Below are 25,283 nucleotides of genomic sequence, written 5' to 3'. Positions count from 1 at the left end.
GCAGCGACGAACGTGCGCTTGGGAGCCAGCTTTGTCACCTAGCTACTGTGTGACTTTGGGCAAGTGACCTTATCCCTCTGTGCCTCATCATCCACACCCATGCTGAGAGTGACAGCAATACTTCCCTCTTGGAATGGCCGTGAGGGTTAACTGCGTCAACACAGCTGCCCCAGCAACCTGACCCCATGGGACGCCGCGAGCAGTCCGCCACCTGCAAGGCTGCTTCCTCCCGCCTCGTTTCCACCCGCGACGTCACACCCTGGGCAGGGCTGAAGCAGGCCAACCACAGAGGCGAAGTGACGGGACCCACCACCGACCCACTTTTGCACCAGCAGGTGTCAAACAGTAGGAGTGTTTCTCCTCGCCCGCTGGCCCAGCCCCTGCCCAGATGGAAATGCTGCCAGGTCCCTGCACCCAGCCCCCAACATGGTCTCAGAGCAGTCACTGTAGCAAGTACGTTTATTATAAAAATAAGTAAATGTGAAATAAATGAGTTGTATCTTCTGGATATACAACAAACACTGCAATGCAATGCCTTTCAGTGCAGACACAGGGCTCTGCAGTGGCCGACGTGCCGCCACGGTGCTGGGCTACACATGCCTCCTGGGGGGGCGGGGCTTCCACCCTGGGGACCACACACGTGGTCCCATGGCAGCCACCTCTTCCCAGCAAGCTGCAGCACCCCCAGGCGCAGCTGGACAGGGCTGGCGTGCTGGCCTGTGGGCGTTCCTCCACAGACTGTCACGGTCTTGGCCTGATGGCTTGGGAGACCGAGCCCCACACCAGAAGCGAAGCTGGGCCTTCCCAGGCACACACGCTCGCACCCTCCCCTCTGCCTCCAGCCCCACAGGAAGTTCCCTCTGGCCAAGGAGGGCCGAGGTGAAGGCTCCAAAGCACCTCCAGCCTGTTCTGGGGTCCTCACTGGCAGCACTCGGCCACGTGCCTGAAGAGCTCGTCGCCCTGCTCATCGCTGAAGCACTGCAGGCAGTGAGGGCACTGGAGGTCCCCCTGGCCTCTCTGGTTCGCTCCAGGGTGCCCGTGCTCCGCAGGGAGTCCCCGCCGCTGGGACCCTGTCCCAGGCCTCCGGCCACCAGGCGCTGCCAGCTCCGAAGCACCGGCATCTAAGCGCCTGGGCGTTTTGCTCCCGGCGTGAATCCAGCAGGAGCCTGTCTCTCGAGAGTCCTAGAAAAAAGGCGAGGAAGGGTCCATTTACGTGGCTGGCCCTGGGCTCCAGCAAGCAGACGCGTCCGTCACCGAGTGGGACTGGCACCTTCCCTGGCGTGGTGCCACAGCCCAAACAAGGACGTGCTTAGTGAACGACTGAGGAGCCACAGAGCTCCTGCCTGTGCTCATGAGGGTCAGGCCTGAGTGGGTGGAAGTGTGTGGACCCATCAGCCTGAGAGACCCACCCCACACGACTCCATGGAGAGTGGGAGGCGGCGCTCAGGACAGAGAGCCCGGCAAACCGCCCGGGCCCCACCCTGCCCTCGTCTGCGGGCCAAGGCGCCTCCAGAGACGGCAGGATGTGCCCCTGGCCCAGCCGGCACCCGCGCCCAGACACCAGTCACGAAGCACCGCGGCCCCGGCGCTCATCACTGCTTGTTTGGGAACCTCATTCCAGGTGGCCTGGTGTCTGTGTCACACGGGAGTCTGGTTCTTCCCTGGGACCACGGCTCTCAGCTCACACCTTTAATACTACCGCCCATGGGGGTGTCATCAGGGGCTGAGCAAGCGCACCCAGTGCCCGAGGGCACAGGCTGCAGCTGAAAGGGACGCAGAGGCCACTCAGTGCAAATGCCCTAGTCCTCACCAGGCTCTGTTCACTCCTGCAGCCACCAACAAGGCCCACCAGTTGTGCCCGATGGGGCAGTGCAGGCAGCTCCTGCCGCCCTGAGACTGAGCAGGAGGGACAGCTCCAAGGGCAGCTCAGTATCCCCGCCCCACCGGGGTGCACAGGTCCCCAGGGCCACTGCCACCATCCCGTCTGTGTCAGGACAGACACTCTTTGGGGGGCCCAAGGTTTGCTCCAGGACAGAATATGTATTCGGTACTCTGAGCAGCTAAAGAACCAAAGCTCTCGGGAGATTTCTGCAGCACGCCAAGCAGATCCAGGGAGGAGAGGAGGCATGTGGGTAGCAGGTTCTGCAGGGAGAAACCTCCAGTTCCCACTCAGGCCAGGCGTCCTGAGAAGCAGCCCCCTGGTGGGGACAGCACTGAGCCCAAAGTGAGGTGCAGGGTCCACCGGCCTGCAAGGCCGATCTCCATGCCCAGGGGCTCGTTATCAGACACCTGGGGCCTCTGCGTCCACACCTGCGTGACAGCGTGACTGGGGTCCCTGCCTCACAGCGAGAGGAAGACACGCATGCAGGAAGCTCCCAGGAGGGAGCCTGAGCCCAGGACATGCCCTCTGGGTGCAAAATATGCGCCAGGCCAGCCACCTCTGCCGTCACGCGACATCGTGCCAACCCCATCTACAAACAAACATGGGGAGAAGTGGACGGTTTCCACCACCAAGTCCAAGCCCCGGGCAAGGAGGCTCTGCCCAGAGTGGGGAAGCAGGGTCTGGGCAGACACACGCAGAAGAGCCTGAAGTTCACGAAAGGAAAAGAAAAGAAGCGCTCAGTCTGGGCGGGAGGAGACGCGCCGCCTGCTCTACCTGCCTCCAGGACGCCCGGTGCTGCAGGGAGGCCAGCTGTCCCTCCAGCTCCTCGATCCTGCTTTGAGCCCGCTCCCGATCGGCCCTCTCCGATGTGAAGTCATCCTTGTACGCGAGAATCTGAGAGGAGACACACTTAGCTGTCATCACGCTGCTATTTCTGCTCAAGGAAGGAAAAATCCCCGCCAGACATCTCCAGCCTCCCAGCGCCTCCCAGCCCTCGGCTCAGACTGCCCGACACGGGGCGATCTCACGGCGGGGCTGCCGAGCCCGAGGGGCGGCACCTGCTGCTCCAGCATCTGCACGCGCTCCAGCGCAGCATCCCGCGCCCGCCTCGCGGCTGCCAGCTCCTGCTTCACTTCTGCACAGTCGTTTATTTTCTCCTCCAACTGTCTGTTGAGCCGGGAGATCTCCTTCCTCATCAGCTCAGGCGGAGAGGGTGTCTCAGGCTCGTGGGAGGCCTGCAGCCCCTGCAGCTGCGCATGGAGGCCCCTCACGTACTCGTCCCTGCTGGCGTCGTAGCGCTGCCACTTGGCATTGAGGTCTTCCACCTGAAGAGGCCGACAAGCTCCTGGTGAAGGCGGCTGAGACATTTGCTCTAAGCCAGTGCTTACCCCGGGGCTATTTATTAGCAATAATGAGCTGGATGAGTTTTCCCTTTAAAGTTGCCTTTGCTCTGTGCAGAGGGGCCACTGAGACCACCAGACAAACCTGAGACACGGTGACGATGGCCACCAGCAACCACTTTAAGCAGAAGTAAGCTTGCAGCAATTTTCCTGCCTTAAAGGCTATCCTTGATGGTAATTCTCGTACCTCATTTATCGACATGTGAACTAACATGGAGGGGTGGAAGATGGCCAGGCGTGTTGTGTGCATCCTTTTAGGCAAAAATCGGGTCTCTGGGGACTATGTGTATCAGCCAAGTTGGCCCGAGGGCAGCGGGAACCCTGGCACAGCCGAGGAGAGGGCCCGTACCTGCGGTTCATACGGGGAGGTTCTTCCCGTGTTAAGTACTACAGACACTCACGTGAGTCACTTTCTGCTTTAACAGTCGATTTTCTTCCCGTAACTTCTCAACAACAGCGTGGACAGAGGCATCCCCACCTGCACACTTCGGCTGCTTAAGGAAGGGACAAAGATCTTGTCAAGCTAGCGGAGGAGAAGGAACTTGAGCTCAACTCCTCTCACAAATACAATAAAACCACAACTGACTGCTGGGCAACCATCACTAAAAAAGATGGAACCTATCAAAAAAAGCTCTTCTACAACTGGAGACATAAAGCGGGAACCAAAGCGGGTGGAAGGAGAGGTGCGCTCACGATATGATCGGGTCCCACACCCCCTGGGTGGGCGACCGCAGCTGGGGAATGATGGCACTGTGGAGGTCCTCCCACGGCACCGAGAGCTCTCAGCTCCGTATCGGCTGCTCCAGCCCAGGGCTCCGGCAGGTCCCCCGAGCATCTGGCTTTGAAGGCCAGTGGGGCTTACTTGCAGGAGCTCCACAGGACTGGAGGAGACAGACTTTGCTCTGAAAGAGCACACAGAGTCTCACATGGACCAGGATCAAGGGCCAAAGCAGTGATTCGTAAGAGCGTGGGCCAGACCTGGCTGCTGGTCTTGGAGGGTCTCCTGGGGAGGTGGGGGGCAGCTGATGCTCACCCTGGGGATGTAAAAGCTGGTGGCGGACGTATCAGGGAGTGTTCATTGGCTGACATCTTGCTTGGGTCATTAACACCAAGACCTGGCCCCACCCAACAGCCTGTGGGCTTAAGTGCTGGGAAGCCTCAGGCCAAACAACTAACCAGGTGGGAACACAGCCCCACCCGTCAGCAGACAGGCTGCATAAAGACTTCCTGGGCCCACAGCCACCTCAAGGCACACCCCTGGACACAGCCCTGCCCACCAAAGGACCAGGACCCAGCTCTGCCCACCAGTGGGAAGGCACTGGCCCCTGCTACCAAGAAGCCTGCACAAGCCTCTAGTCCAGCCTCATCCACCCAGGGGCAGACACCAGAAGTAAGAAAACTATGACCCCACAGCCTGCAAAACCGAATCTGCAAATGCAGGGCAGACCCCCCTACCCTGGCATCAGCCGGCTCCTGGCCCTCAGGTGACAAGAGGGCAAAGTGTACTGCTGGGACACACAGGACATCCCCTACAGAGGGCCACTTCTCCAAGGTCAAGAAATGTACTTAACCCATGAGGTGATAAAAATACAAATAGAAATTTAGACAAAGTGAGGTGGCAGAGGAGTATGTTCCAGATGAAAGAACAAGATGCCACCCCCGTAGAACTAAGAGAAATGGGCACGTGGAAATGGGCAAATCCACCCAAGAAGGAGTTCAGAGTAATGATCACGAGGACGGTCCACGAACTCAGGGGAAGAATGGATGCACAGAGCAAGAAGTTAGAAGTTTTTAACAAGGAGTTAGAAAATATAAAGAACCACCAAACAGACCTGAAGACTGTCATACCTGAAATGAAAAAACACACTAGAAGGAATCAATAGTAGAATAAATGAGGCAGAAGAACAGATGAGTGAGCCGAAGACAGAGCAGTGGAAGTCGCCGCCACAGAACAGAAAAAAGAAAAAGAATGAAAAGAAATGAGGACAGTTTAAGAGAACTCTAGGACAATATCAAGTGCACTAATACTCACATTGTAGGGGTCCCAGAGGGAGGGGAGACAGAGGAAAGGGCCTGAGAAAATACTTGAAGAGATAATAGCTGAAAACGTCCCTAACCTGGGAAAGGAAACAGCCAAGTCCAGGACGTGTAGAGAGTCTTACACAGGATTAATCCAAAGAGGAGCACACCAAGGCACATGGTAATCAGACTGACAAAAAATTAAAAGATAAGGAGAAAATATTAAAATTAGCAAGAGACAAGCAACAAATAACATACAAGGGAACTCCCATAAGGTTATCAGCTGATTTTTCAGCAGAAACTCTAGAGGCCAGAAGGGAGTGGCACGATATATTTAAAATGATGAAAGGAAAAACCTACAACCAACAATACTCTATCCAGCAAGGCTCTCGTTCAGATTCCAGGGAGAAATCAAAAGCTTTACAGACAAGCAAAAGCTCAAAGAATTCAGCACCACCAAACCAGCTTTACAACAAATGCTAAAGGAACTTCTCTAGGTGGAAAAGGCAAGGCCATAACTAGAAACAAGAAAATTACTAAATGGAAAAGCTCAGCAGTAAAGGCAAACATACAGTAAACAAAGGAAATCATCCCATACAAACTAATAGGGAAGTTAAAAGATAAAAAGAGTACAATCATCTGTATTTACAAGAAGCAGTTAAGGGATACACAAAACAACTCGATGTAAAATATAATATCAAAGCCAGTCATTGTGAGGGGAGGAGAGTATGAACACAGGGTATTTATAATGCATTTAAAATGAAGAGATCAGCAACTTAAAACAAGCATGTATATGTACAGACTGCTACGCAAATACCTCACGGTATCCACAAACCAAAACTCTACAGTAGATACACACACAAAAAGGAAAGAGGGCTCCAGACATAACACTAAAGACAGTCATCAAATCACAAGAGAACAAAAAAAGAAAGGAAAAAAAGACCCACAAAAACAAATGCAAAACAATTAACAAAATGTCATCTAGAACATATGTTGATAATTACCTTAAATGTAAATGGATTAAACACTCCAACCAAAACAAAGAGACTGGCTGAATGGATACAAAAACAAGACCCATATATATGCTGTCTACAACAGACCCACTTCAGATCTAGAGACACATACAGACTGAAAGTGAGGGGATAGAAAAAGGTATTCTATGCAAACAGAAACCAAAAGAAAGCTGAAGTAGCAATACTTATATCATACAAAATAGACTCTAAAATAAACACTGTTACAAGAGATGAAGAAAGACACTACATAATGATCAAGGAATCAATCCAAGAAGAAGATGTAACAATTGTAAATATACATGCACCTGACATAGGAGCACTTCAGTATATACGGCCGCTGTTAACAGACATAAAATGAGAAATTGACAGTAACACAGTAATACTGGGGGACCTTAATACCCCACTTACATCAATGGACAAATCATCCAGACAGAAAATTAATAAGAAAATACAGGCCCTAAATGACACGCTAGACCAGATAGACTTAATATTTATAGAGCATTCTATCCCAAAGCAGCCGAATACACATTCTTCTCTAGTGCACAAGGAACATTCTCTAGATAGATCACACGTTGGGCCACAAAGCAAGCCTTGGAAACCTGAAGAAAGCTGAAATCTTATCAAGCATCTTTTCTGACCACAATGTTATGAGACTAGAAATCAACTAGCGAAAAAAACTGCAAAAAACACAAACATGTGGAGGCTAAACAACATGCTGCTGAACGACCAATGGATCGCTGAAGAAATCAAAGAGGAAATCAAAGACCTAGTGACAAACGAATGAAAATCCAAAACCTATGGGAGGCAGCAACAGCAGTTCTAAGAGGGGAGTTTATCGTGATACAAGCTTATCTCAGGAAATAAGAAAAATCTCAAGCAACCTAACCTTACACCTAAAGCAACTAAAGAAAGAACAAAACCCAAAGTTAATAGAACAGAAGAAACCATAAAGATCAGAACGGAAATAAATGAAATAGAGACTTAAATAAATAAATAAATACATAGGAATGATGAATGAAACTAAAAGCTGGTCCTTTGAAACAATAAACAAAATTGATAAACCTTTAGCCAGAGTCATCAAGAAAAAGAGAGAAGACCCAAACCAATAAAACCATAAATGAAAAAAAAAATTACAACTGCCACCACAGAAGTACAAAGGACCATAAGAGACGATTATGAGCAACTATACCCAAGAAAATGGAAAACGTAGAAGAAATGGGCAAATTCTTAGAAAGATACGATCTCCCAAGACTAAACCAGGAAGAAATAGAAAATGAACAGACCAATTACCAGTACTGAAATTGAATCAGTAATTTAAAAACTCCTATCAAATGAATGATAGGATGAGATGGCACAGGCGAATTCCACCAAATATTTAGAGAAGAGTCAATAACACCTATCCTTCTGAAATTATTCTAAAAATTTGCAGAGGAAGGAACACTTTCAAACTCATTCTATGAGGCCAGCATCACCCTGATACCAAAACCAGACAAAGATGTCACAAAAAAAAGAAAATTATAGGCCAGTATCACTGATGAACATAGACGGAAAAATCCTCAACAAAATACTAGCAAACTGACTCCAACAATATATTAAAAGAATCATATACTATAAGTGGGATTTATTCCCGGCATGCAAGGATTTTTCAATATCTGCAAATCAATCAATGTGATATACCACATTAACAAATTGAAGAATAAAAACCATATGATCATCTCAATAGATGCAGAAAAAGCTTTTGATAATACTTAGCACCCATTTATAAAAAAAAACCTGTCCAGAAAATGGGCATAGAGGGAGCACACCTCATCATAATAAACGCCACATATGACAAACCCATAACGAACATCATATTCAGCTGTGAAGAACTGAAAAGATCTCCTCTAAGATCAGGAACAAGACAAGGATGCCTCTCTCACCACCTTTACTCAACATAGTCTTTGACATCCTAGCCACTGCAATCAGAAGAAAAAGAAAGAAAAGGAATCCAAACCAGAAAAGAGGTAGTAAAACTGGCACTGTTTGCCAAAGACATGAGAAATCCTACACAGAAAATCCTACAGATGCTACCAGAAAACTACTAGAGCTCATCGATGAATTTGGTAAAGCTGCAGGATACAAAATTAATACACAGAAATCTGCTGCATTTCCATACACCAACAATGAAATATCAGAAAGAGAAATTAAGGAAGCAATCCTATTTACTACTGCATCAAAATGAATAAAATACCCAGGAATAAACCCACCTAAGGAGGCAAAAGACCTGTACTACAAAAACTTAAGACACTGATGAGAGAAACTGAAGACAACACAAATGGATGGAAAGGTAATACCACGTTCCTGGATTAGAAGAATCAATATTGTTAAAATATCCATAGTACCCAAGGCAATCTACAGATTCAGTGCAATCCCTATCAAACTACCAAGGGCATTTTTCACAGAAGTGGGACAAAAAGCTGTTAAATTTGTATAGAAACACAAAGACCCTGAATAGCCAAAACAATCTTGAGAAAGAAGAATGGAACTAGGGGAGTTAGGCTCCCTGACTTCAGACTACACCACAAAGCTACAGTAATCAAACAGCATGGTACTAGCACCAAAACAGACGTATACATCAGTGGAACAGGACTGAGAGTCCAGAAATGAACACTTACAGTTAATTCATCTATGAGAAAGGAGGCAAGAATATATGTTGGAGAAAAGACAGTCTCTTCGAAAAGTGGTGCTGGGAAAATTGGACAGCTACATGTAATAGAATAAAATTAGAACATTCTCTAACAGCATATACAAAAATAGATCAAAATGGATTAAAGAACTAAATGTAAGATTGGATACTATAAAACTCCTAAGGAAAACATAGGCAGAACACTCTTTGACATATATCTCAGCAATATTTTTTTTGGACCTGCCTTCTAAAATAATGGAAATAAAAACAAAAATAAACAAGTGGGACCTAATTAAACTTAAAAGCTTTTGCACAGCAAAGGAAACCATAAACAAAACAAAAAGACAACCTATGGAATAGGAGAAAATATCTGCAAACTATGTGACTGACAAGGGATTAATTTCCAAAATATATAAGCAGCTCACACAGCTCAATATCAAAAAGACAAAAACCCAATCAAAAAATGGGCAGAAGATTTAAATAGACATTTCTCCAAAGAAGACATGCAGATGGCCAACAGGCACATGAAAAGATGCTCGACATCACTATTCGAGAAATGCAAATCAAAACTGCAATGAGGTACCACCTCACACCAGTCAGAATGGCCACCATCAAAAAGTCTACAAATAATAAATGCTGGAGAGGGTGTGGAGAAAAAGGAACCCTCCTACACTGCTGGTGGGAATGTAAGCTGATGCAACCACTATGGAGGACAGTATGGAGGTTTCTTTAAAAACTAAAAATAAAGTCACCCTATGATCCGGCAATCACACCCTTGGGCAAATATCCAGAGAAAACGCTAATTCAAAAAGATACATGCACTCCAGTGTTCACAGCAGCACTATTTACAGTAGCCAAGACATGGAAGCCAGATGACTAGATAAAGAAGCTGTGGTATATATATAATAGAACACTACTCAGCCGTAAAAAGGGATGAGAGAATGCCACTTGCAGCAACATGGATGGACCTAGAAATATCACATTAAGTGAAGTAAGTCAAAGAAAGACAAATGTCATATGATATCACTTACATGTAGAATCTTTAAAAAATTATACACAAATGAACTTATTTACAAAAGAGAGGGTCTCACAGACACAGAAAACAAACCTAGGATTACCAGGGGAGAAAAGGGGGAGTTTGGGATTGGCAGATACAAACATAAAGCCCTACTGTGTAGCAGGGAACTACATTCAATGGCTTGTAGTCCCTGTAATGAAAAAGAAGAAAGAGGACTACAAAAAGAAAGAGACAAAGAGCAGACAGCAAGTCAGCAAACACGACTGTCACGTGCTGCAGCAAGAGAGGAGGAAGTCACAACTGGACATTGAGGTCGCAGACAGGCACTGCAGCGTGGCAGGTGGCAGCCGTTCATTCCACAGAGAAGCAAGATGGAGACAGGAAAGGACCTGCAGCCTCCTGAAAGTAAGAGGGAGGGGTCATTGCCCTCGCCCTGGCCCAGCCCACGCTACACTGGGGCCAGGCCACACAGTCTTCCCATCACCCGAGATCTTCCATCCTCAGAGGGGGCAGGCGGGCAGAAGCCTAATCGCATTGCACACCAGAGAATGTCCCAGCACAGGGCCACAAAGCCGCTGGGAGCAGGCCTGGCCGTGGACCAGCTCACTCCCTCTGAACCCACGACTCCATCAGAGCTGCAGACAACCAGGGTCAAATTCAGCGATTCTGACCTGTGCCTCACACAGGGCCGGGGATTCAGCCTAGAGCGCCGCAAGCCAAACCAACCCGATCTGGTGGGCAGAACTAACCCAAGACCTTGTGAAAAGTCCATCTGAACCCTAGAAATTCAGTGCATTGAACAGTACAGTGGGCTGTACGTTAGTGACATTGTTTTTGAGAATTCCCCTCTAATGACAAAGGAACTACACATCCTACCCAGCAGGCACCGGGAAACCCCGGGTGACTCAGCCAGCCCAGGGCTGAGAAGTGACGCTGATTTAGAGACTACTAAGAGCCTCCGGCCCCAAGCCTGCCCAGGCCAACCGTGACGTGTGACTGCTTTCAAATCTGCAGAGGGAAATGACACAGTGACTCAAAATCGGACAAGAACACCGCCTCCTCCCAGAAAGCACTTTGGTTTCTGAAATATGCTGTGTTCTTTCTGAGGTTCCCTTTTCGTGGAAACCACCCAGCTGAGACAGGTGGTTCTCAGACCAAGGTTCTCCCCAGCGGGCTCCCCAGCAAAGCTGCTGCTAAGGGGCTGGGTGGCCCGTCCGCCCCCGACTTCGCAGAGCACATTTCTGTGTCAACCCTGGCACAGCCTCAGAGAACTGCCTGGAAAGGACCTGCAGGAGGGTAGCCTGGGAGGGGCGTGCATCACACGCCTGTCTCCCTGTCTGTCCCATGGGCACAGGCTGGGGTCGGGTGGAAGAAGACAGGCAGGGAAGGTGGCCTCAGCTCAGTTGTTCTCGCCACCCTGCCGCCCAGGAGCCCCTGGTTTCTAGGGAATGGGATTCCTGACGTGGAAACCCACACTATCCCCTCCCCCACCAGCCCCCACACGAGCCACAGCCCAGATCCAACCTGTGGTGGAGGCCCACCTGACACCTGGCCCCACTGTCCCCTGCCCCTGCGCAGCACCTGGCCAGGGGCCACAGATGCATGGAGGGGCTCTCTGTCCTCATGTCACTGACGAGGATGACCAGGTCTCCCGACAGCGGCAGGCCGTGCTGCTGTGAGGACGTACCCAAGCGCCAGCTGCAGAGATGCCAGTGTCAGCCCCGTGGCAGAGCCCCAGCTACGCCAGCCCTGCTCTGCTCAGACACGTGGTGCCCCCGATGTCTGGTGCTCACAGATCTCAAGACGCTTGGGGCTCAGCGCCTGCCTGGGCAACACCTGAGGCACCACCCCGCACCTCACTCTGTGGTCTCCCCACCCGCCCCACACACACGGGCCAGCACTTGCTCAGCACAGCCCCTCCTGCCCCAGTCTGCCTGCGTCGTCCTCAGCTGCGTCCTCCCACCTGGGCCCAGGATCAGCTGCAGGTCTGGGTGAGGCAGCTGGTGACACAAGTCACCTCTGCACGTTCCGCTATTCTAGAAGAAACCCCTGGGTGGGCAGGCTTTGCCCCAATAGCTGACCCTCACTATCAAGAACACAAGTGGGCTCTGGGTGCCCTGACCTCCATGACAGCCCAGGGGTCCCAAGGTGCAAGGCAAGGCCTCCCGCCACACCCACGTCTTCACTGCAGTTTGCTTCCACCATGGCCTACCTCAGGGCTCCTCTCTCCCGCATCCCCCTGTGCGCGCTGGCGTTCATCCAGACACTTGGCCAGATGCTGGCACATGTGGGCAGTAGCAGCCAGAGTCCTTCGCAGCTGATGGGTCTCATCCGCCAAGGAGCGGCACAGAATGTCGCTGGCGGCCCGGGCCCGTTCCTTCTCCTCCACGCTTCTCCTCAGCAGGGCCACTTCCTTCTCTCGCTCACACTCTGGCTGGTTCATCAGCTGCTGTGTCTCCCTCTCTTTTTCTTCTAGTTGCTCAGAAAGTCGCTCGATTTCCTAGGCAGAAGATTTAAAAGCAGAGTTTATTTGATTAAAAAGAGCAATGTCAGAAATAAATGTTCATAAAGCAAAAGAAAGGCACCCATCAGCAGCTAACACACACGCTCACCTGGGGGCTGGCTTCTGATCTAATAATTAACCTCGGGGTTTTCAGCCTATAATCTATCTGAAACGCCGTCTAAAATTCTCTTTCCATGAGCAAATTCGTAATTTTAGATTTTACATCATCAAATTACTAAGTGTGGCAATTCCAAACGCCTCGTAATAGGAGGGCAGAAACTCCACTCCCCAAATGTTACGCCCACGTCCTAACCCCTGGTACCTGGGAATGTGTTTTATTTAGAAATACAGTCTTTGAAGATACAATTAGTTAAAATGAAGTCCAACTGTATTAGAATGGACCCTAATCCAATGACTAGTGTCCTTATAAGAAGGAAATTTGGACACAGCACAGAGAAGGCCACGTGATGACAGAGGCAGGGGCCAGAGTGACATGTCCACAAGCCAAAGAACACCAAGCATGCCGGCGGCCACCAGAAGCTGAAAGAGGAAAAGAAGGGCCCCCACCACCACCACCCCGAGCCTCAGAGGGAGCGCAGCTCTGCTGACAACACCTTGATTTCGGGTTTCTGGCCTCCAAAATGCTGAATGATTAAATTCCTGGTGTTTTAGGCCACCCAGCTTAAGGCCCTTTGTTACAGAGGCTCTAGGAAACTGGTATTCCTGACCCCAATTAATTTTTTTAAGAAGTCCTGGAAATTACAATTTGCTTTAAACCCAGCCTTAACTTTGTGCTTTCCCATTTTCAAAGAACTTTCCAGCATAAACAGTACATGAGGGAGGTACAGCAGGATAAGCCAGCCCTCCCTACGATGGAAGAAACAGCTTCAGCCAAGTCAGGACGAGCCTAAGCTCCCCAGGGAGGAAGCGGTTAAGAGAAGGGTCTGGGCTCCGCGCAAGCAGGGATGACACCAGGAGCCCAGAACCTTCATACCACAGTGGAACGAAATACGGGGCCAGATTACTAATGGAACCCTGAACATTATTCTCTTAACTGCTTTAAAACAAAAACAAAAATGTGTGCACGGTTACAAAAAATTCAAACAAACAGAAGGAAATAAAATGGAAACTTAAATTCCTTTTTTCCCACCAGCCCCTTGGCCCCCAGCTTCACTCTCTAGAGGCAACTATTCACTATTTGGCCAAGCATCTTTCTGGAGCGTTTATAAGCTTCTATAACACGTGTATTTTTATACAAATGGACCTACAATACCGTTCTTCACCTACTTCTTCCCTCCTTCGTAATAAACCTTATTCCACAGCAGCACAGGACCTGCCTTGTACTTTAACCACAGCCTGGAGCTTCCGACAGGCGGCCGCTTCCTCGTACTCATGCAAATAGAGCCATGGGACAAATGTCCAGAGGCCGCAGGGCTGGGATTGCTTTAAGACTGGGGTTAAGAAATAACTGGTGGAACTCGGGCACACAGCCAGACCTGGGTCCCACACCACATCCACAAGGCAAGGGCTGCCCCCAGCTCCTCCACCCAAACAGCCGGTGCATCTGTGTAACCTCCTCCGCAGAGAAGCGCACGTGACCACACCGCTCCAGCCAGATAACCCAGGGAACATGCTGGAAACCTTGCCCTCTCTCCGACAGGGAATTTTTGAGCCTTCCCCTTCCTGTTTTCCTTGGACTTCACTCCAGAAGTGAACAAAAAGACAGAAAAGAAGAAAACCTCCAGTTAGGATGCTCAGTTGGCTCTCTTGGTGAAGGCCTAGAAGGAGAGGCTGTTCTAGATCTGCATTCCACAGCAGGGACTCAAAAGAGGACAGAGCAGAGGCTTGGGAAGATGGTGAGGGGTCAGGCCCTGGCAAGTGCAGGAGAATTAGCAGGACTGGTGACGGCGGGTGTGACAAAGTGTAAAAGGGAACAGCTCGCTGGGAATGAGCCCAGAAACTGCGATTTTTGCCCAGAGGTGCTGCATCACTCCTTCACATCTCACTGCCCTCCGACCTCACAGGAGTCACAATCTCAGGGGTACCTGTCGCTCAGCCTGGTGAGACCCATTCTCGTACAGTCAGCACCTTAGTTTTCCATCTCATGGCCCTGACGACCTCAGCCCTGAGTAAAGTCCATGCCTTTCTGGACTGAAGGAGAAATAGAGGCCTTTCTCTGAAAGCCGGCCAGTCGGCACCTCCTCCCAGCAGACGGCCCTTCAGCACCACGCTGAACCTGCAGGCCTGGGAAGGGGGCGCTGGGGGCCACTACCCATGGCCTTCTGAGCCCGTCCACACAGCTGTGGGCTGCCAGCTGGTGCCAAGTCACTTGGTCTGGGTGAGGGCGATGGGGCATTTATTTACACAAGTGAGAACCAACTATGCCTTAACGTAAAACACTATAAACAGGAAAAAGAATGCTGTATCCCAGCAGAAGCTCAGGTTCTCACTGCTGATCACTTCTGGACCTGAAAAACCCAGGCCTATTTCCTGGTCTTGGATTTGTTTGTTTTCTTTAAACTCTGACCTGTTTTGAAGGCATGATCAGCTGTTTCAGGCCCTGTCCCACAGTCTTACTCTGTGGACAGTGCAGCTAGAGCTCCTCCCTCCACAGTGTCCCTGACGCCAGGCCAGCCACGGCCCACCCCGCACCTGGGCTGCTTCCCTCTGCCAGCGTCACAGCTCCAGTGCTGCCCTGCCACTCCTGGTGGGATGCAAGTGTCCGAGAGCACAGGCCTTTCTTGCCACATTCTCCCAAGCTAGACCTAGCTACCCTCCACAGCAGCTCAAAGCTGTGTCTGGCATAAACACCAACGGTGCACTGAGAGTTCTGCCCTGAGAGGGCACGTCATTCCACTTGAAAGTTGCTCAGATGAAAAGCTGTGATTTCAGCAGCACAGCAGAGAAGGGTCTGTCCTGTCCCCACCTGACGCTGAAATGCATTCAGCATAAATACATGCTGTTCATACAAAACCGCTATCAGCATACACACAAACGCAGACAATGTGAGCACAGATAGAAAGTCTATAGACAACACCAGTGAAGGCTAGTCTCCCACGGAACCATGAAGTTAACAGACTCCTAAGCCCCTGTGACACCCACGGTGACAGCAGCACCAGCAGGCGCTCTCTAGGCCCCTACTCTGCTCCGGCTGTGCAGCCTCCACGCCTCCTGTGAGACAGCTTCCGTCATCTCCCATTCCACAGGCGGGCAAACTGAGGCTCGTGGGGCCCAGGGAGCTTCTGGAGTGACCGGGCAAGGAGGCAGCAGTACCAGCCACTCCAGCCTCACTGCTCCCACCTACCACAGCTCCCTCACATCTTCTCTGAGGCTGGAGGACTTCAGGCAGCACCAGATTTCTAAGCATCTTTCCTTGCTGGTCAAGTGGAGACAGTAAAATAAGCAACAGGGCAGCACCTCCCGGCTCAGGGAGCTCCCCAAGGACACGCTCTCTCTCTCGTCTCCACACCCCAGCCATGGGCACTAGCCCGGGCCCCGGGTGGATGCCCGATAAATGTCTGGGAGTGAGACCGGGTAATACAATGAGCAGGGCCCTCTGCTCAAACTGTTCCCCACACAGACATGGAAAACCCCCAAACACAAGGCTGACTTGAGGGGTGAGCTGAGTTGAACCTGAAGGACTCACTGGCCTTATTTTTTGTCTTAAAAATCCTCTTTGAAACATCAGTTTAGAAATAACCTGGCTCTCATGGAGACTAGCCAGGTGACAACATACACCTTCCTTGGGGCTGCTTTTTCCCTCGCTGCTGGGAACCTGCCAGAGCTGGAGAAACAGGTAAGACCACGGGGAGGTCACGCGCTGCACGGACGGGCGACCCCCACAGAGGGCTGCCTGACCTGTCCTCCCCGCACAGTGCAAGAGGCCCCAGGATCCCTCAAGCCCCCAGGCTCTAGACACTTGCTGCTTGCTCTGAAGTGGGAGAGATGCATATGGTTCGTCTGACTGAGTGCCACTGTCCAATCTGTAACAGCTCTGAGGATACAGGACACAGGCACTGGTGCCACACAGCGAGGCCTGTCCCAGAATCCTGGCTTATACACACCGCTGTGATGCACGAAGTCAGCAAATGGCTGATGTCCCCTGGGACAGCCTGTTGCTGGGACCTGAAAGTCCCATGGCTCCATTCTCAGACACAGAAGTGTCAGGAATTCTTGTAACAGTCTGGTGGACTGGCCTTTAAAACAAGAGGCACAGCCTCTTGGCCCTCGTCCCTTTATTAGTCTGCTTGGCCATGACAAAGTCCACAGACAGGGTAACCTGAAACAACATAAGTTTATCCTCTCATAGTTCTGGAGGCCAGAGGTCCAAAATGCGGTATTTGTGGACCATGTGCATTCCAGGGGCTTCCTTGTCTATCCAGCTTCTGGCGGTGGCCTCTGCTCCTCTGCCTGGGGATGCGTCCCTCCAGTCTCTGCCTCCATCTTCACTCGGCTGTCTTGTTAGGTCCACCCTAATCCAGTATGATCTCATTTTAACTTATTACATCTGCAATGACCCTACTTCCCAACAAGGTCACAGTCACAGGCTCCAGGTGGAGAGGAATTAGGAAGAGACACTGTCCAAGCCAGGACAGTCCCATTTCTCTCTCTCTCCTGGGCAGCCCTCAGTGGGTACCCACACGCAGGTTACAGCCCCACCCATGGCTATCCCTGTAACCAGCAGCTGATGGGATAGTGAGAGGACAGCAGCAAACGTGGATTTTACGAAAGGCCAATTCACTGAGCCTTTACCACAAGCACCAAGCACTGTAAGAGTCCAGTAGGGGATCAGGCAAATAGGTAAGGACAAATCCAAACATGGCCTGGAAGATTCTGAGAACAGAACAGAGGCGGCAGCACCAGGAATCTGTCTCCCCACCTAAAAAACAGTTCACTGGCAGAATCTGCCTATTGTAGCTATTCTGGAACTCTGGAGTCCTGAAGACTTGCTACCTCCATAGGAGGACTTGGACAATAGATCTGTCAACTTCAGCTCTTAGTACAGTAGCAGCTACCCATCCCACCCCCAGCCGTGCCACTGGAGGCCATGCACCTGTTTCTGGAGCAGCCTGCATACAGCTTGCAGGAGCCAAGGTGGGCAAAAAAGACCCTGTTCTCCAAATACTGGGTGTCTGTGCTCTGACTGCTTTTTGCTGCTTCTGATCACAGAGTGCAAGCAGGCAGACAGACTTGTGGCACCTCCTCCTACTGTAGTAAGACCCTCCCTCTCCAGCTGAAGTGACTTCCAAGGGATCTAAAAACCTAGTGCCCTTTTCTTCCCCCTTTCATTTTTCTTTTTTCCCTTTTGGGAGCCAGACATTAAAGACTAGGACACTCAAAGAACTACATAAAAGGGGAAAATTCAAAAGTGATCACACATTCCCAGGGAAAGGTGCAGGTTCAGAAAAGACCTGAGAAACCTTAAGTTATGCCTTAGACTGATCCCTGGTACAGAGAAAACCTACAACAACCAAAGAAAAACAAAAACAATAATAAAAAAATAGCAAATCATGGGGAAGAAGGGTAATCTGATTTCCAGAAACACCACATTATTACAAATGTCCAGTTTTTAATCTTAAAAAAAAGCACAGGGCATTCAAAGACACAGAAAAATATGGCCCATTCACAGGGAAAAATAAATTAACAGACTATGCCCCTCGAAAAGAACTTCTGCTAGATCTTCTAGACAAAGACATTAAAACAACCATCTTAAAGACACTCAGAGAACTAAAAGAAGATGTGGAGAAAGTCAGAAAGCAATGTATGAATAAAATAGAAATATGAATAAAGAGGTAGAAAACCTAGAAAAAATGCCAAAAGAAATTCTGGAGCTGAAAAGTACAATAACTGAAATTGAAACATTCACTGAAGAGATTCAAAGGCAGATTTGTCCAGGCAGAAGAGTCAGGAAACATGAAGATAGGACAATGGAAATTATCAAGGCTAAAGAGAAAGAATAAAAAAAAAAGATTGAAGGAGAGTAAATAGAGCCTAAGGGACCTGTGGGGCACCATCAAGAAGAGCAACACATGCATTGTGGGAGTCTTAGGAGAAGAGAGAAAGGGGCAGAAAGAATATTTGAAGAAACAATGGCTGAAAACTTCCAAATTAGATGAAAGACATGAGAATAAACATCCAAGAAGCTCAATAAACTCTAAGAGGAATCCCAAAAGACCAATACCAAGACACATGATAATCAGACTTCAGAAAGCCAAAGATGAAAAGAGGAATCTGGAAAAAAAGCAAGAGAGGAGCAACAGGTCACAGACAAGGGATCCTTAACAGGATTATCAGCAGCCTCATCAGACACTGGAGGCCAGAAGGCAGTGGGCCCATACATTCAAAGTGCTTAAAGAAAAAAACTGTCAACCAAGAAGGCAGAACTGTCCTTTAAAGTGAGGGAGAAAGTAAGACATTCCCAGATAAACAAAAGCTGAGAGAGTTTGTTACCACTGGATGTGCCCTGCAAGAAGCACTCAGGGGAGTCCTGTAGGGTGAAATGAAATGACACTGACTCAAAGCACCACACCTCAAAGCTACATGAGGAAATGAAGATGCCAATAAAGGTAAAGGCATGGCCAATGATAAAAGCTGGAATCACTGCAACAACATTTTATAACTCAATTTTTTTGCTTTTCTACATGATATGAGACTAAAATACTTTTCAAAAATTACTAGTCTAAAAGTTGGTATTATTGTAATTTTGGTTTGTAGTTCCACCTGTTATTTCCCACATGATTTAGGAGACTAATACATTTAAAAGATTAGTTTATGTTTGAGGGCACACAATATATGAAGATTTAATTCTGTGAATTAACATCAACAACCAAAAGGGGTAGGGATGGTTCAGGGCTGTATGTTATTGAAGTTAAGCTGGCATAAATTCAAATTAGTGTTGTAACTTTAGGATGTTAGATGTAATTCCCACAGTAATCACACACACACACACACACACACACACACACACAAACAGGTACAGAATATACAGAAAAGGAAATGAGAAAGGAATTCAAATATTTCATATAAAAAAATCAAACACAAAAGACAGTAAAGCAGAAAATAAGGAATAAAAAAATGGTATAAGGCATACAGAAAACAAATAGCAAAATAACGTTTAGTATTTCATACTTATCAGTAACTACTTTAAATGTAAACAGATTAAAATCTCCAATTAAAAGACAGAGATTGGCAGAATGGATAAAAGCATATGATTCAACCATATGCTGTCTAACAACAGACTCACTTTAGATCCAAAGACATATATAGGTTCAAAGTAAAAGGATGAAAGACATATTCCCCGCAACTAATAACCAAAAGAGAACAGGAGCTATATTAATATCAGACAAAATAAACTTTAATTCAAAAAAGGTTAATTCAAAAAAAGTTACAAGAAACAAAGAATATATTACACATTATATATTGATGTATTTAATATATCAAGAAAATATAACAATTATAAACACTGATGCACCTAATAACAGACCAGCAAAATATATGAAGCAAAAACTGACAGAATTGAAGGGAGAAAGAGACAACCCTACAATAATAGCTGGAGACTTCAAAACCTCACTTTCTATTATAGATAGAACAACCAAACAGAATATAAGTAAGGAAATAGAGGACCTGAACAACACAATTAATCAACTAGATCTAACAGACATGTACAGAACACTGTACCCAACAACAACATACACATTCTTCTCAAGTGTACATGGAACATTTTCCAGGATAGACCATATGTTAGGTTACAGAGTAAGTCTCAATAGATTTTAAAAGGTCAACATCATATAAAGTATTTCCTCCAACTGTAACAGGATGAAGTCAGAAATCAACAACAGAAGTAAAACTGGAAAATTCACAAAATTGTGGAAATTTAAAAACATATTCTTTAACCAAAGGATCAAAGAAATCACAAGGTAATTAGAAAATACTTAAGAGATAAATGAAAGTGAAAAATGTACCAAAACTTACAGGATCCAGTGAAAGCAATGTTAAGGAGAAAATCTATAGCTATAAACACGTTAAAAAATAAGAAAGATCTCCAATCAACAACTTAACTTTCAACTTAAAGAATGAGAAACAAGAAAAACCTAACCCAAGGCTAGCAGAAGGAAGGAAAAATAAGTATCAGAGCAGACATAAATGAAAAAGAACAGAAAAATTACTACAGAAATCAATGAAACCAAAAATTGGTTCTTCAAAAAGATCAGCAAAATTGATAAACCTCTAGCTAGGTAGACTATGAAAGGAAAGACAGAATACTCAAATTACTGAAATCAGAAATACAAATAGACCCACTACGACCAAATCTACAAAAAGAAAAAGTGTTATAAAAAGAATACTATGAACAATTGTACACCAGCAAATTGGATAATCTAGATGAAACAAATTCTCAGAAACACAACACCTACCAAGACCAAATCACAGAGAAATAGAAAAACTGAATAGATCTGTAACTAGTAAGGAGATTGAATCAGTAATCAAAAATCTCCCAACAAAAAAAAGCTCTAGAACTGATGGCATCATGGGTGAATTCCATCAAACATTTAAAGAATTAATACCAATCTTTCCTAAGCTTTTCAAAAAAACTGAAGAGGAGAGAACACTTCCTAACTCATTCTATGAGGCCAGCATTACCCTAATATCAAAGCCAGACAAAGACACTAAACAGAATTACAGACCAACATCGCTTATGTACACTGATGCAAAAATTCTCAACAAAATAGTAGCAGACAAAATTCAGCACATATTAAAAGGATTATACACCATGACCAAGTGGGATTTTTTTCTGTGGAATGCAAGGATGATGAAACATATAAAAATTGATTAGTGGATGTTAACTAGACTTACTGTGATAGTCATTTCATAATATATACAAATATTAAATCATTATGTTGCACTCCTGAAAAACTAGTATGTCAATTATACCCAAAGGAAAAAAAAAGCTGTGGACACTATAATACCAGTGTTCTGGTTTGGAAACTTAAGTTGGCTTAGTTTCATACTTAAACTATGTTCAGTACTTCCCCACTACACATCCCTCCATCACTTTTACAACTTGCTTAAAGGAGTGAGCATTTATATACATGTTTGATTCCACAATTTGAGGGCAAGAATTGGCAATTGGTCATCTTTGATCATCTAGCCTAGTGGTTAATAGAATGTGCAATTAACAACTTTATAACGTAGTAAAGCCATCATAATTTGGCCCAATCTAATTTTGCAGCCACTTCCTATTTTATTCTCTAAACACTCTTCACTATAATTATACTGAATTAACACTGCTACAGATTAACACTGCTACTGGCACAACTCTGATACTGTAAACATTTTTGTGAAATGAATGTACTATACTTAGTTTTGGGAAAAATAGAAAAATAAAACCCATGATGCCTGTTTATACATATTCCACTCCCATATATTAAATGCTCAATAAATGCAAGCTCAGTAAATAAAGACCTAAGTGGCGATTACAGATGACATTCACATCTGGGCATCAACTATGTGCAAGTGATTATGCCATATATGTATATGAATTATTTCCATTTGCACTTTAGTTCTACTTCTACATGTTGCAAACTGATCATGGTCTTGACATAGGTAACTTCATCGTTAGGGTCTCACTTATAATACCTGAAGACAATCAGACAATTCCTGATAAATATTTAGTAAACAGTAATGGCATGAGAATGAAGTCTTTGAGGGGACATGAAGCCTAATTATGTGTTTGATGTTTGTTTTCTATCTATGACTCAGGATTAATCCCTCAAAATGAAAAAAATGATATCATTAAATTTTTCCAATAAGATAATTTTTCACCAGATTTGTTACACATAGATTTAGGTAATACATTATTCTGCTGTGGTTAAGCTCACAAACATATTTCATCAAAAAAAGAAAGACAGGAAGGAAGGAAGGGAGAAAGGAAAGGAAATCAACCAATGTAATACATACAACTACCCCATCTTATCCCTGCCCTCGGTCCTAGCTTCACGGGCCCTGTCTCGTCCTGATACATCAGCTTGCAGCTTTTCTTTCCTTGTTCTGCCATGCTCTCTAATGAGTGGAATAGTAAACACCCTTTACAGTAGGCTGCATTAGGCTTCTTGTGTGTGTGTATTGTGTTTTTGTTTTGTTTTTTTGTTCGTTTTTACCATCTATCTCTGTACCTCTCTTGATCTTGTATGACTGAAACTATACCCATTAAACAACTACTCCCCATCTCCCCACTCTGCCCTACCCCTTCTCTAGCAACCACCATTTTACCTTCTGTCTCTGTGATTTGGACTATTCTAGATTATTCCTATAAATGGAATAATGCAGCATTTGTCTTTTTGTGACTTAATATAATGTCCTTAAGATTCATGCGTGTTGTAGCATGTGTCAGAATTCTCTCCGAGTTCTGGTTAGAGGCTGTGGGGCCAAGGGATACTGAGGACACATGTCAGCTGAGAACCAACTGCTACCAGACTGCAAGTAGAGTGCTGCTCTGGGTATGATGTGCTCTGATCTCCACTCTGCACTAAGAGCAGTGGTGTAGACCAGGCGACTTCCTTCTGCCCTGATGAGTTATAATCACCTTCCCCAGGAAGAGGGAAAGAGCTGGAGTGAGGGAGCCATCTGGCTTCTGAAGGCATTTAAAATGATGCGGGTAAGAACCCACTGACAGCATGATATTAAGCAAAACTGCAGCGACAGCATGAACCCACAAGGACTCCACTCCTCAGAGCCAACACGGGCACACTTTCCTCAACCCAACACAGACACATAAACCTCAGACTCAGTATGTGCGAAGTACCCTCAGACACAACACAGGCACACGCTCATCAACCCAACCCAGAGACACACATCCCTCAGACCCACTGTGAACAAACACACACCTACCAGAACCAACATGGACACACCTTCAGAAGCAACACAGACCCACAATCCACAGACCCCAGTCAAAAGACACACACCCCTCAGACACCAATACGCACACACAGACACCCCACAACCCGCAGGAACACATGCCCCTGAGAACCAGCACGGCACACATAACCCTCAGGCGCAACTCGGGCGCACGGCGCTCGGAACCGAAGTGAGCACGGAACCCTCGGAACCAACACATGCACCTGGCGAAACGCACCCTTCAGAACCCGCCAGACTCTGCATCCCCAGGCTCTACAGGGACACGCGCACCCCGCAGACCCCACAGGGCTAAACACACCCAGAATCAGCACAGACACGCACCTTTCAGAACCCACACACAGACCCACGCGCCTCCCTCTCAACTGAACGCAGGCAGACACAGCCCTCAGATCCCACACACGAGCAGCTCCCTCAGAAGCCTGAGGGACGCACCCACGGCGACCCACGCGCGACCTGGAAAGACCCTTAGCCTCAGCACAGGCCCACAAACCCCGAGAACCGGGACGGGCACACGCCCCTTCCCGAGCCGCGCGCCGGCGCGCACCCCCTGGGGGCAGCACGGACACACGCGGCCCTCAGGGCCCAGCGCACAGACACACCCCTCAGGGCCGACGCGCGCGCACAGACACCCCCCCCCCCCCGCCAAGAACCCTCCGCGGCCGCACCCCGCCCAGGCCCACCGCTGGCGCACACACCCCTCGGAACCCGACGCAGGCACACAGCCCCCGCGCCTACACGTCCACACCCCGCAGACACTAGCGCGCTCTTGCCCCTCAGAATCAACTCGACACGCATCCCTCGCCCAGAAAGGGCAAGCACCCCTCAGGCCGGGCTCGGCAGCACCCACCGCTGCGGCCGCACAAGGAACGCCGCCCCGGCCAGCACACGCACCCCCCCGCCCCCCGCAGAGCGCAAACAGGCGGCCCAGCCCCCCGCCGCCCTCGGACCCCGACGCGCACGCGCAGCCGCGAGCTCCCACGGCGCGCGCCGCGCGGAGCCCAGCCCGGACGCGCGCTCCCCGGCACACGCCCTCAAACTCAACTCGGGCGCGGGCACACGTCGCCCCGCGCGCCGAGGAAGCGCGGCTCGCGCGGCCCCCGCCCGGGCGGCCCCGCACCTGGCGCAGCGCGGCCTCCGCGGCGCTGCCTTCCCGCTGCTGGAGCTGCTCCCGGAAGCGCGCCACCTGCTCCAGCAGCGCGTCCACGAGCGACGGCGCCGCGTCCCCCTCGAGCGCGGCCAGACGGGCGCGGAGGCGCGCTATGAGGGCGTCTCGGGCGGCCAGCTGGTCCTGCAGGCGCCTCAGCCGCTGCCCGGCCTCGTGGTACAGGCCGCAGAGCGCGGCAGCCGTGCGCGGGGCCCCCTCCCGCCCCCCGGACCCCGCGTCCCCCGACGACATGGCTGCGGGCCTGGCCCGAGGGCGCGCGGCGCCGGCAACTTCCGCACCGGGTCCGGACGCGGGGCCCGCCTTCCCGGAACTTTTCCCGGCGCGCCCCGCCCGCCGCGGAGAGCCGGCTCGGCTCCGCGGAGATCCCAGGCCCGCCCACTTCCGAGATCCCGGCCCCACCCACCTCCCAGCGGCCAGGGCCCGACCCCATTCCGGCCCCGCCCACCGCAGAGAGCCGGTTCCCGCCCCGTGGAGGCCCTGGCCCCGCCCACCGCCGAGCGGCCAGCCCCGCCCCATCCAAGGCCCGCCCACTTCCGAGATCGCGGTCCCGCCCACCGCCGCGCGGCCAGGCCCCGCCCGCCTGGTCCCTGTCCTGGTCGCCAGGACCTCGCCTGCCCCCATCCCGGCCCCGTCGCGTATCCTGTCCACCCGCGGGTGCCTGGCCTGCCCCAGCGGCCCCATCGCCCCGCGTAGGGGGTTGATTTCGG

At 49.0% G+C, this 25,283-nt stretch overlaps 1 protein-coding gene across 4 annotated transcripts; it reads right to left on the bottom strand.

Moving 5' to 3' along the window:
* Nucleotides 1-441: 441 nt before the first annotated feature.
* Nucleotides 442-25,007, bottom strand: TNIP2 (TNFAIP3 interacting protein 2). 4 transcript variants are annotated; one of them, XM_072947077.1, is made up of 6 exons: nucleotides 24,980-25,007; nucleotides 12,210-12,497; nucleotides 3,684-3,776; nucleotides 2,941-3,207; nucleotides 2,657-2,776; nucleotides 442-1,182 (listed from the first exon to the last, which is right to left on the bottom strand). In XM_072947077.1, exons 1-6 carry the CDS (start codon nucleotides 25,004-25,006, stop codon nucleotides 919-921), a joined length of 1,059 nt encoding a protein of 352 aa, XP_072803178.1. In that variant the 5' UTR covers nucleotide 25,007; the 3' UTR covers nucleotides 442-918. The 4 variants fall into 4 exon arrangements, with proteins under 4 accessions (XP_072803178.1, XP_072803160.1, XP_072803169.1 ...); XM_072947059.1 differs by lacking the exon at nucleotides 24,980-25,007 and adding an exon at nucleotides 24,529-24,945; XM_072947068.1 differs by lacking the exon at nucleotides 24,980-25,007 and adding an exon at nucleotides 24,529-24,945 and having other exon boundaries at nucleotides 3,684-3,773.
* Nucleotides 25,008-25,283: the final 276 nt, after the last annotated feature.

The sequence above is a fragment of the Vicugna pacos genome, chromosome 2, assembly GCF_048564905.1.
Source record: "Vicugna pacos chromosome 2, VicPac4, whole genome shotgun sequence".
Classification (NCBI taxonomy): domain Eukaryota; kingdom Metazoa; phylum Chordata; class Mammalia; order Artiodactyla; family Camelidae; genus Vicugna; species Vicugna pacos.
The sequence above is the reverse complement of the archived record's forward strand: the minus strand, read 5'-3'. Positions and strand labels throughout refer to the sequence as shown.